Source organism: Oncorhynchus keta, unplaced genomic scaffold (genome assembly GCF_023373465.1).
Source record: "Oncorhynchus keta strain PuntledgeMale-10-30-2019 unplaced genomic scaffold, Oket_V2 Un_contig_5781_pilon_pilon, whole genome shotgun sequence".
Lineage (NCBI taxonomy): Eukaryota > Metazoa > Chordata > Actinopteri > Salmoniformes > Salmonidae > Oncorhynchus > Oncorhynchus keta.
The window spans coordinates 25143-38040 of record NW_026288500.1 but is presented as its reverse complement, the minus strand read 5'-3'; the positions used below and the strand labels follow the sequence as shown (position 1 = coordinate 38040).

General features: G+C 48.0%; 1 protein-coding gene across 1 annotated transcript; it reads left to right on the top strand.

Annotated features, from left to right (window-relative positions):
• Positions 1-704: 704 nt before the first annotated feature.
• LOC118382896 (protein virilizer homolog) lies at positions 705-10497 on the top strand (the record flags this gene model as incomplete). The annotated part of the gene is given in 16 exon segments (XM_052510491.1): positions 705-1187; positions 1280-1435; positions 1640-1875; positions 3168-3418; positions 4306-4522; positions 4653-4785; positions 4938-5087; positions 5181-5335; positions 8949-9045; positions 9138-9301; positions 9397-9594; positions 9596-9642; positions 9645-9743; positions 9849-10001; positions 10140-10239; positions 10241-10497. Coding segments are annotated over 16 exon segments (2709 nt in total), but the record flags the coding sequence as incomplete, so codon positions are not given.
• Between the last annotated feature and the right edge of the window lie 2401 nt (positions 10498-12898).

The window sequence follows — 12898 nt, the reverse complement described above, 5'->3', positions numbered from 1 at the left end:
CAGCATCATGCTGTGGGGATTTTTTTCAGCAGCCAAGACTGGGAGACTAGTTAGGATCACAGCGTGATCCTTGATGAAAACCTGCTCTAGAGCACTCAGGACCTCCGACTGTGGAGAAGGTTCACCTTCCTACATGACAACAACCCTAAGCACACAGCCAAGACAATGCAGAAGTGGCTTCGGGACAAGTCTCTGCATGTCCTTGAGTGGCCCAGCCAGAGCCGTACATCTATGGAGAGACCGAAAAATAGCTGTGCAGCAATGCTCCCAATTCAACCTGAGCTTGAGAGGATCTGCAGAGAAGAACGGGAGAAACTCCCCAAATACAGGTGTGCCAAACTTGTACCATCATACCCAAGAAGACCCAAGGCTGTATGTAACGTCTGCAAAACGTGCCTCAACAAAGTATTGAAAAAGTACTTGTGTAAATGTGATGTTTCATTTATTTATTTATTTATATTTGCAATGTTTTTTTTTTTTTTTTACTGTTTTTGCTTCGTCATTATGGGGTATTGTGCGTAGATTGAGGGGGGGAAACTATTTAATCAGTTTTACAATAAGGCTGTAAAGTAACAAATGTGGAAAAAGTCAAGGGGTCTGAATATTTTCCGAATGCACTGTGTGGCTGATGTAATGTGTATTATTGGCCATATTACTAACAGAAAAGCCATTCTGTCCTGTCTGTCCCGTGTGTGTCCCTGTAGAACGTCCAGAACGTGTTGACTCTAGAAGGAAGTGGACTGATCTCTGCGCTGAGGGTCCTCTGCCAGATCGCCTGTCCACCTCCAGCCGTAGAGGCTCAGCAGAGAGATCTGAAGTGGAGTCTAGCAGGGGTGCAGTTGTTTTCTGGGGAGGGCTTGGACACGTGTGTTTGTGTGCTCCAGAAGCTGTGTAGCGTGCTGCTGCCTGCCTGGCGTGTGCACGGACACATGGGACCCACCCCACAGCGCTGTATGATCCTTGGCGTGTGCGCTAACACGCTAAGGCTGCTGCGGACCATGCTAACAGAGCTGTTGCGCAGCGGGGCCTTCCAGTTCAGGGACACGCGTGTGGCGAGCACGTTGGTGACTCTACACATGGTCGTGTGTTCAGCCCCGTCCTCTGGACGTCTAGACTGGGAGGAGACCAAGGTTCAGGCCCTCATCGTAGATGTGCTGCTCACCTTCACACAGGGAGTCAGCGAACAGGTAGAGCTCTTTTCTGATTGACCTTTAACATAATGTTGTGTGTGTGTGTGTGTTGCGTGCGTGTAATAAATTGGGTATCATTTCCCCTGTAGATGACCCACACAGAGGAGACTCTGCTCAGTAACACATGGTCTCTGATGCTGAAGGAGGTGTTGGGCTCTCTACTGAAAGCACCAGAGGGACTCTTCTCTGGCCTCACCCTGCTGTCTGAACTGCTGCCACTTCCCCTGCCCATGCAGAGCACGCAGGTACACACACACACACACACACACACACCTGCTGCTTCTCATGTTGCTACAGCCATCATCAGCAACAGTCTGGAGGTCATTGGATTGACACTTAACAAACTAATCAATGCATGAGGATTGAAAGCTGTAGGACTTTCATGTTGGAAACATCTAAACCGAAGGGAAACAGATTTCTAGTTGTGTGTTGTGCTGGTCCCCTTCCAGGTGATCTCTGTCCAGGACGTGGCTGTAGCGTTGAACACCAGGAAGTTGTGGAGCATGCACCTGCGGGTGCAGTGGGGTGTGTTTGCGGACGCCCTCGGGTGTGTGTGTGGAACTAGCTGTCCTCCGCTGCTGGCCATGCTGCGACGTGTGTGTGTCCAGCTGGCTGACCTCTCGTCTCCCACCGCCACCCTCATCATGAAGACCCTGCTGGAATTCCTGCTGGGGGAACTACAGCCGTAAGACAGTCACAAACACACCCTTATGCACCTCTTGAACTAAGATGGCAAGCCAAATAAATCCCAAATTGGCTTTGGATAATATTTCATGTCCATATTAGAACCACCTTCTCTGATGTGTTTGTGATTTCGGTATGTGTGGTTGTGTTTTTGATTTCGGTATGTGTGGTTGTGTTTTTGATTTCGGTATGTGTGGTTGTGTTTGTGATTTCGGTATGTGTGGTTGTGTTTGTGATTTCGGTATGTGTGGTTGTGTTTTTGATTTCGGTATGTGTGGTTGTGTTTTTGATTTCGGTATGTGTGGTTGTGTTTTTGATTTCGGTATGTGTGGTTGTGTTCTTGATTTCGGTATGTGTGGTTGTGTTTGATTTCGGTATGTGTGGTTGTGTTTTTGATTTCGGTATGTGTGGTTGTGTTTTTGATTTCGGTATGTGTGGTTGTGTTTGTGATTTCGGTATGTGTGGTTGTGTTTGTGATTTCGGTATGTGTGGTTGTGTTTTTGATTTCGGTATGTGTGGTTGTGTTTGATTTCGGTATGTGTGGTTGTGTTTTTGATTTCGGTATGTGTGGTTGTGTTTTTGATTTCGGTATGTGTGGTTGTGTTTTTGATTTCGGTATGTGTGGTTGTGTTTGTGATTTCGGTATGTGTGGTTGTGTTTTTGATTTCGGTATGTGTGGTTGTGTTTGTGATTTCGGTATGTGTGGTTGTGTTTGATTTCGGTATGTGTGGTTGTGTTTGTGATTTCGGTATGTGTGGTTGTGTTTGTGATTTCGGTATGTGTGGTTGTGTTTGTGATTTCGGTATGTGTGGTTGTGTTTGTGATTTCGGTATGTGTGGTTGTGTTTGTGATTTCGGTATGTGTGGTTGTGTTTGTGATTTCGGTATGTGTGTTTGTGATTTCGGTATGTGTGTTTGTGATTTCGGTATGTGTGGTTGTGTTTGTGATTTCGGTATGTGTGGTTGTGTTTGTGATTTCGGTATGTGTGGTTGTGTTTGTGATTTCGGTATGTGTGGTTGTGTTTGTGATTTCGGTATGTGTGGTTGTGTTTTTGATTTCGGTATGTGTGGTTGTGTTTTTGATTTTGGTATGTGTGGTTGTGTTTTTGGTATGTGTGGCTATGTTTTTGATTTCGGTATGTGTGGTTGTGTTTTTGATTTCGGTATGTGTGGTTGTGTTTTTGATTTCGGTATGTGTGGTTGTGTTTTTGATTTCGGTATGTGTGGTTGTGTTTTTGATTTCGGCATGTGTGGTTGTGTTTGTGATTTCGGTATGTGTGGTTGTGTTTTTCAGTGTTGAGGGTAAGAGTCCGGGTTGGGGGCAGGTCCTGCGTCTCCTCTCTCTATTCGACACCCTGGTTTCCCAGAGAGCCTGTAAGATTGCAACGTTACACCTACTCTCTGGCTCCGCCCCTGGAGACGAGCCATTGGCTGATATCTTCCCCCTGCTACTGTCCCTATTGGTTCCCGTTGCTGACCACGCCCTGCCACAACAGCACTGTGCAGAGCTGGTGGGAACTGTCCTGCAGTCACTGTGTGACCAGGTAACACACGAAGCACCTGGTATTGTATGAAGCTAATGCACTTCATCCACTAGCTGATAACAATGGAGAGGTATGGGGTGAATTGGTGCGTATTATATTCATAAACATGTAGGTCTTTGTGGATGCTCTTTAGTCTGAACTATGTGTCAGACTAGCAGGGGGTCATATATCAGGCTGAGCCAGGTAAGAGGGAGCGGTGGAGGGATAGAGAAAGGTGTTTAACCCCATCAGTCCCAAGACATTGATCTGACTTTCATTTATCTGCATGTCCAGCTGTTATATTTAGTCTCACAATGAAGTGTTTTACCATGTTCTTTTCAGGACAACCAGGGCTACAAGTAGAACACCTAACTATTTGACATAAACAGTTGCATTCTTGAGTTTTATTGACAGTTCAAAAACTCGATAGAAATGTAGTTATAAGAATGCTCTAAGTACAGAAATGGTTTGCTCACTGGAAAATGAATATCTAACTAGTCAGTGACAACTGTTCAGAGTTTATAACAGCAACTATGTGAGTTTATCACAGTGTTATAGACACTATGTCCTGGGATTTACTATGGTCGTCTATGTAGAAGAACCCCTTACAGTGTTATAGACACTATGTCCTGGGATTCACTATGGTCTTCTATGTAGAACGACTCTTGTGTAGTTTATGAGCATCAGAGACGAAACATGTTACGTGTTTGTGTTCCTGACAGTCAGCCTTTGCCAAGCATCTCAAATCATTCTGACTCTACAGACGTTTTTGTAAATGGTGAGACTCATTGGGTGAACTCTGCTGTGTGTGTGTGTGTGTGTGTGTGTGTGTGTGTGTGTGTGTGTGTGTGTGTGTGTGTGTGTGTGTGTGTGTGTGTGTGTGTGTGTGTGTGTGTGTGTGTGTGTGGGACATCTCTCTGGTGGTGCCCCACCCAGCCGAGGGGTGTGTGTCAGAGGCTGAGCAACTGGCCAATGCCCTGCCAGGACGGGAAATGATCTCATCAGTGTGCGACTCTCTGATGGAGGTTTTGGGGAACGAAGAGAGCAGTGCCGCTCTGCTCCTCACCTGTCTCAGGACACTCATGTTCCTCACAGAACATGACTATGGACTCTACCACCTTAAAGGGTACACACACACTCCTCACTGCCAGGAATTTAGATCAATGCAAGTGTAGCATGTGTATATAGACAATAGTAGTGGTTAAAGCACTGAACCCTGTGGAACACCAAATTCAACTTTAGAGGTGTGTTTTTAGGGCTCTGAAGAAGCACAGTGCCAGTGTGTGTGCTCTGTTGAAGAGACAGGTGTTCTCCTTCAGGAAAGACTCGGCTGAACTCCTCTCTGCTCTGCTGGACTTCCTACGACAGATCCTCAACACTGACCCTCTGGTAAAACCCTAAACAAGTCCATTTCAACATGATCAACCATTATTAACATGATCAACCATTATCCAGTCAACCATTATCTGCCGATGTGAAGGCCGATCCGCCCATATATCATTAATCATTGTCTCTGTCACTTTCTCTCTTCTCATACCCAGGGTTGCTGTGGGGAGGAGAGTGGAGGGGAAGAGTCCGGGCTAGTTCCGCCCCCAAGGTCTGTGGCTCTGACTGGCTCAGAGATGAAGGCTCTGCTGCAGTGGGAGGAGGCTGACACACACCCTCTAAACACACTAGAGAAACACATCAAGGTACACACACACACACACTTTGTGCATAGTCATGATTATAAATGCAAATCTCCGGTCGGAAGTAGTGGAAGTAACTGTTGTGTGTGTGTGTAGAAGCTGTGCAAGGAGGAGGATTCATTGGAGACCCTGTTGGAGAATGTGATTGGTCTACGACAGACGCTGGAGAGCACTATGGACACATCTTCTCCCCCTGAGACGGAGCCCACTCTACCCAATCCTGACACGCTATTGGCCCAGTTCAACCACAGGTACCGCCCACTGACACTGTTGGCCCAATAGACACCGTGAAAAGCTGCAATATGTAACTTTTTGTGCGAGCTGAACAAATTCACATAGAAATGTGAGTTATAGATCTGTCATTCTCACTGAACACATGTCTAGAAGCGGTAGGTCTGTTATATGTGCGCTATTTTTATGCTTCCAGTTCTTAAATTTAATTTTTGCATCTTTTACTTTTGGTTTTGCACACCAGCTTCAAACAGCAGAAACAGTCATGGAAGATATATTTCACTTAAGCAATAAGGCCCGAGGGGGTGTGGTATATGTCCAATATCAAATCAAAGTTTATTTATCATGTGCGCCGAATACAACAGGTGTAGTAGACCTTACAGTTAAATGCTTACTTACAGGCTCTAACCAATCGTGCGAAAAAAATGTGTGTGTGTGTGTAGGTAAGTAACAGTAGCAAGGCTATATACAGACACCGGTTAGCCAGGCTTGTTGAGGTAGTATGTACATGTAGGTATTGTTAAAGTTACTATGCATATATGATGAACAGAGTAGCAGTAGTGTAAAAAGAGGGGTTGGTGGGTGGTGGGACACAATGCAGATAGCCCGGTTAGCCAATGTGTGGGAGCACTGGTTGGTCGCGTCAATTGAGGTAGTATGTACATGAATGTATAGTGACTGTGCATATATGATAAACAGAGTAGCAGCAGCATAAAAGAGGGGTTGGGGGAGGCACACAATGCAAATAGTCCGGGTAACCATTTTGATTACCTGTTCAGGAGTCTTATGGCTTGGGGGTAAAAACTGTTGAGAAGCCTTTTTGTCCTAGACTTGGCACTCCGGTACTGCTTGCCATGCGATAGTAGAGAGAACAGTCTATGACTGGGGTGGCTGTGGTTTTTGACTATTTTTAGGGCCTTCCTTTGACACCGACCTGGTGTAGAGGTCCTGGATTTTTTATTTATTTATTTATTTCACCTTTATTTAACCAGGTAGGCTAGTTGAGAACAAGTTCTCATTTACAACTGCGACCTGGCCAAGATAAAGCATAGCAGTGTGAACAGACAACAACACAGAGTTACACATGGAGTAAACAATAAACAAGTCAATAACACAGGGAAAAAAAGGGAAAACAAGAGTCTATATACATTCTGTGCAAAAGGCATGAGGCGAATAATTACAATTTAGCAGATTAACACTGGAGTGATAAATGATCAGATGGTTATGTGCAGGTAGAGATACTGGTGTGCAAAAGAGCAGAAAAGTAATTAAATAAAAACAGTATGGGGATGAGGTAGGTAAATTGGGTGGGCTATTTACCGATGGACTATGTACAGCTGCAGCGATCGGTTAGCTGCTCAGATAGCAAATGTTTAAAGTTGGTGAGGGAGTTAAGTCTCCAACTTCTACGATTTTTGCAATTCGTTCCAGTCACAGGCAGCAGAGAACTGGAAGGAAAGGCGGCCAAATTAGGTGTTGGCTTTAGGGATGATCAGTGAGATACACCTGCTGGAGCGCGTGCTACGGGTGGGTGTTGCCATCGTAACCAGTGAACTGAGATAAGGCGGAGCTTTATATATGGACTTGTAGATGACCTGGAGCCAGTGGGTCTGGCGACAAATATGTAGCGAGGGCCAGCTGACTAGAGCATACAGGTCGCAGTGGTGGGTGGTATAAGGTGCTTTAGTAACAAAGCGGATGGCACTGTGATAAACTGCATCCAGTTTGCTGAGTAGAGTATTGGAAGCCATTTTGTAGATGACATCGCCGAAGTCAAGGATCGGTAGGATAGTCAGTTTTACTAGGGTAAGGCTTTACTAGGGAGGCTTTGTTGCAAAATAGAAAGCCGATTCTAGATTTGATGGAGATTTGATATGAGTCTGGAAGGAGAGTTTACAGTCTAGCCAGACACCTAGGTACTTATAGATGTCCACATATTCTAGGTCAGAACCATCCAGGGTGGTGATGCTAGTCGGGCGTACGGGTGTAGGCAGCAAACTTTTGAAAAGCATGCATTTGGTTTTACTAGCGTTTAAGAGCAGTTGGAGGCCACGGAAGGAGTGTTGTATGGCATTGAAGCTCGTTTGGAGGATAGATAGCACAGTGTCCAAGGAAGGGCCAGAAGTAGACAGAATGGTGTCGTCTGCGTAGAGGTGGATCAGGGAATCGCCCACAGCAAGAGCAACATCATTGATGTATACAGAGAAAAGAGTCGTCCCGAGAATTGAACCCTGTGGCACCCCCATAGAGAGACTACCAGAGGACTGGACAACATGCCCTCCGATTTGACACACTGAACTCGGTCTGCAAAGTAGTTGGTGAACCAGGCAAGGCAGTCATTAGGAAAACCGAGGCTACTGAGTCTGCCGATAAGAATATGGTGATTGACAGAGTCCAAAGCCTTCGCCAGGTCGATGAAGACGGCTGCACAGTACTGTCTTTTATCGATGGCGGTTATGATATCGTTTAGTACCTTGAGCGTGGCTGAGGTGTGACCGGCTCGGAAACCAGATTACACAGCGGAGAAGGTACGGTGGGATTCGAGATGGTCAGTGATTTTGGGCACAGGGACTATGGTGGTCTGCTTGAAACATGTTGGTATTACAGACTCAATCAGGGACATGTTGAAAATGTCAGTGAAGACACCTGCCAGTTGGTCAGCACATACCCGGAGCACACGTCCTGGTAATCCGTCTGGCCCCGCAGCCTTGTGTATGTTGACCTGTTTTAAGGTCTTACTCACGTTGGATACGGAGAGCATGATCACACAGTCGTCCGGAACAGCTGATGCTCTCACGCATGCCTCAGTGTTGCTTGACTCAAAGCGAGCATAGAAGTGATTTAGCTCATCTGGTAGGTTCGTGTCACTGGGCAGCTCGCCGCTGTGCTTCCCTTTGTAGTCTGTAATAGTTTGCAAGCCCTGCCAAATCTGACGAGCATCTGAGCCGGTGTAGTATGATTCAATCTTAGCCCTGTATTGAAGCTTTGCCTGTTTGATGGTTCGTCGCAGGGCATAGCAGGATTTCTTGTAAGCTTCCGGGTTAGAGTCCCGCACCTTGAAAGCAGCAGCTCTACCCTTTAGCTCAGTGCGAATGTTGGCTGTAATCCATGGCTTCTGGTTGGGGAATGTTCGTACAGTCACTGCGGGGACGATGTCCTCGATGCACTTATTGATAAAGCCAGTGTCTGATGTGGTGTATTCCTCAATGTGCCTTTGCTATTGCTATTATAAACTGATTACCAACGTAATTAGAGCAGTATAAATAAGTGTTTGTCATATTCTGATGTACTACGGCTGTCAGCCAATCAGCATTCAAGGCTTAAACCACCCAGTTTATAATGCGGTTTAGATCGTACAATGATTCTCTACACTGTACTTGCCTGTTTTGTCACATAAACTGAAATTAGGCGAACTATTAGAATTTTAGCAACCAGGAAATGACAAAGCGATTTCTGCATAGTGCACCTTTAACAAAAGTTAAATTTTAATCAACTGTTTTTTTAAAATGTATGAACTCAAAATCTTTTTGGGGAATTTGGCTTGTCTTGAATGACCCACTGACACGCTATGGACCCAGTTTTGAGCCGAAGCTGTGTGGGTCCTGTTCTGACTGTCTGTGTTCTCTCCTGCAGGACGGTGTTTGTGTTGTCAGAGGTGTTGGATGAGCAGCTGAAGGCTCTGTGGTTCTCCCCCTTCCACACCGACGACATGGAGGCTGAACTAGACATGGTGAGACACCTGGGTGTTGTGTGTGTGTGTGTGTGTGTGTGTGTGTGTGTGGGGGTGTGGGTGCGGGTGTGAATAAACCTCTCTGTCTCTAGGTGAAGGTGGACCTGCTAGGCCTGGCCCAGGAGTGTTGTCCAGAGTTGGACCTGAAGTCAGAGCTGGAACGCTCCTTCCTGTCTGAGCCTTTGTCTCCCAGTCATACCAAAACTAACAAGGGCTTCAGGCTGGGCAAGCACAAACACGAGACCTTCATCACCAGGTACACACACTTTTATCACCTTCAGGTACATAATGTGATTGTATGTGACCCACATGTTAACAAAGATGCCTGTGTCGTCCTCTTCCTCCCTGCAGTGGTAAGTCAGACTACATCGAGCCAGCTAAGAGAGCCCACATGATGGCTGCTCCTCGCGGTCGAGGTAGGGGGGGCTTCGGGGGACAGCCCTTTCGCTCCAACGACATCTTCCGCCAGCGCAAACAGAACACTTCGCGCCCTCCCAGCATGCACGTGGATGACTTTGTGGCGGCGGAGTTTAAAGATGTTGGGACTCCCTGGGCCTGTTGCCCCCAAGCGACCCCCTAAGAGCTCCCCCAAACCCCCACCAGAGGCCTGTTCACTGGGAACAGAGGCAGGGCTGCTTTCCACAGCCAGCAGACACGCTTTTTCACCCCACCGCAGCCTAAAGGAGTGCTGCTGTCTGGTATGTTGACACACACACAAACAGATCGCTGTAAACTAACAAGTGGGTCTGTTGTCTTTTAAAGAAACTTTGACTAACATGTCTTCCCATCCCCCTCCCTTCTAGGTAACTATAATGCCCGCCGTGAGGGTGGGCGAGGTGGCACGTCGTGGAGTGGTCTGTTGCCACCGGTTACCCACAGAGGAACATACAGTGATGCCAGGGGCGGGCAGAGCAACTTCACACGCGGTCCCCTGCCCTCACGCCAGCAGCCTGCAGGTACACACATACTCGTATGGACACGTACATACTGTATAAGCACACATACATATTCAGAGAACAACATGAATACAAGATAATACTTTCATGCACAATTACTGATGGTCACCCTTGTTCTTCTCGCTCCCTCTCTTCCAGGTGCATATCGCCTGGCTCCGCGGGACCGCGCCCCTCGAGGTCGTGGGGGTACAGGCCTGTCGTGGCTGAGTCAGGGAGGAGGAGGGGGGAGGGGGTCCCAGGGGGAAGTTTAGCGGTGGGGGAGGCAGCGGAGGAGGGAGGGGACGACACGTTCGCTCCTTCACCAGGTAAACAAACCTGGCCAATGACTGCAGCCCATCACGGCTCTTAACGGACCAATCAGGAATAATGAGTACATCATCTCCATGGAAACGTGTCCTCTGTGGGATTCTATTGATGATGATGTGTGGAATTTGTTTTATTATGTTTTAGTTCTTTTACATTGTTGTTCAGACTCAATAAAGTTCTGTGATTGAGAGCGCTGTCTGGAGTAGTGTGTTAGTGTTCCTCACTGTTAGTATGGATGGTTGGATGGATTGACAGACGGATCGATGCATGGGGTTTATGCAATGTAAGAAATGCATGATGAGCTGTATATAATTCCATTAGAGTAGATGGAGTAAAATAATATTGTACCTTAAGAGGACCAGAGATCAGAGGTGTTTCAGCAGACTTTATTTAGGATCTCAGCAGGCTGGTTTTCTCTGAGTTGAAGCAATGTCACAGGTATCTGCCAATCATCAAGGGTGGGTTCAGGAGATGCAACAAGGGTGGGTTCAGGAGATGCTCATCTCAGCCTATGCCTCCCTCCAGTCCCTCCAGTCCCTTGACTTCTTGGCACTGACGGAAACATGGATCACCACAGATAACACTGCTACTCCTACTGCTCTCTCCTCGTCCGCCCACGTGTTCTCGCACACCCCGAGAGCTTCTGGTCAGCGGGGTGGTGGCACCGGGATCCTCATCTCTCCCAAGTGGTCTTTCTCTCTTTCCCCCCTTACCCATCTGTCTATCGCCTCCTTTGAATTCCATGCTGTCACAGTTACCAGCCCTTTCAAGCTTAACATCCTTATCATTTATCGCCCTCCAGGTTCCCTCGGAGAGTTCATCAATGAGCTTGATGCCTTGATAAGCTCCTTTCCTGAGGACGGCTCACCTCTCACAGTTCTGGGCGACTTTAACCTCCCCACGTCTACCTTTGACTCATTCCTCTCTGCCTCCTTCTTTCCACTCCTCTCCTCTTTGACCTCACCCTCTCACCTTCCCCCTACTCACAAGGCAGGCAATACGCTTGACCTCATCTTTACTAGATGCTGCTCTTCCACTAACCTCATTGCAACTCCTCCAAGTCTCCGACCACTACCTTGTATCCTTTTCCCTCTCGCTCTCATCCAACACTTCCCACACTGCCCCTACTCGGATGGTATCGCGCCGTCCCAACCTTCGCTCTCTCTCCCCCGCTACTCTCTCCTCTTCCATCCTATCATCTCTTCCCTCTGCTCAAACTTTCTCCAACCTATCTCCTGATTCTGCCTCCTCAACCCTCCTCTCCTCCCTTACTGCATCCTTTGACTCCCTATGTCCCCTATCCTCGGGGCCGGCTCGGTCCTCCCCTCCCGCTCCGTGGCTCGACGACTCCTTGCGAGCTCACAGAACAGGGCTCCGGGCAGCCGAGCGGAAATGGAGGAAAACTCGCCTCCCTGCGGACCTGGCATCCTTTCACTCCCTCCTCTCTACATTTTCCTCCTCTGTCTCTGCTGCTAAAGCCACTTTCTACCATTCTAAATTCCAAGCATCTGCCTCTAACCCTAGGAAGCTCTTTGCCACCTTCTCCTCCCTCCTGAATCCCCCCCCTCCTCCCTCTCTGCAGATGACTTCGTCAACCATTTTGAAAAGAAGGTCGACGACATCCGATCCTTGTTTGCTAAGTCAAACGACACCGCTGGTTCTGCTCACACTGCCCTACCCTATGCTCTGACCTCTTTCTCCCCTCTCTCTCCAGATGAAATCTCGCGTCTTGTGACGGCCGGCCGCCCGACAACCTGCCCGCTTGACCCTATCCCCTCCTCTCTTCTCCAGACCATTTCCGGAGACCTTCTCCCTTACCTCACCTCGCTCATCAACTCATCCCTGACCGCTGGCTACGTCCCTCCCGTCTTCAAGAGAGCGAGAGTTGCTCCCCTTCTGAAAAAACCTACACTCGATCCCTCCGATGTCAACAACTACAGACCAGTATCCCTTCTCTCTTTTCTCTCCAAAACTCTTGAGCGTGCCGTCCTTGGCCAGCTCTACCGCTATCTCTCTCAGAATGACCTTCTTGATCCAAATCAGTCAGGTTTCAAGACTAGTCATTCAACTGAGACTGCTCTTCTCTGTATCACGGAGGCGCTCCGCACTGCTAAAGCTAACTCTCTCCTCTGCTCTCATCCTTCTAGACCTATCGGCTGCCTTCGATACTGTGAACCATCAGATCCTCCTCTCCACCCTCTCCGAGTTGGGCATCTCCGGCGCGGCCCACGCTTGATTGCGTCCTACCTGACAGGTCGCTCCTACCAGGTGGCGTGGCGAGAATCTGTCTCCTCACCACGCGCTCTCACCACTGGTGTCCCCCAGGGCTCTGTTCTAGGCCCTCTCTTATTCTCGCTATACACCAAGTCACTTGGCTCTGTCATAACCTCACATGGTCTCTCCTATCATTGCTATGCAGACGACACACAATTAATCTTCTCCTTTCCCCCTTCTGATGACCAGGTGGCGAATCGCATCTCTGCATGTCTGGCAGACATATCAGGGTGGATGACGGATCACCACCTCAAGCTGAACCTCAGCAAGACGGAGCTCCTCTTCCTCCCGGGGAAGGACTGCCCGTTCCATGATCT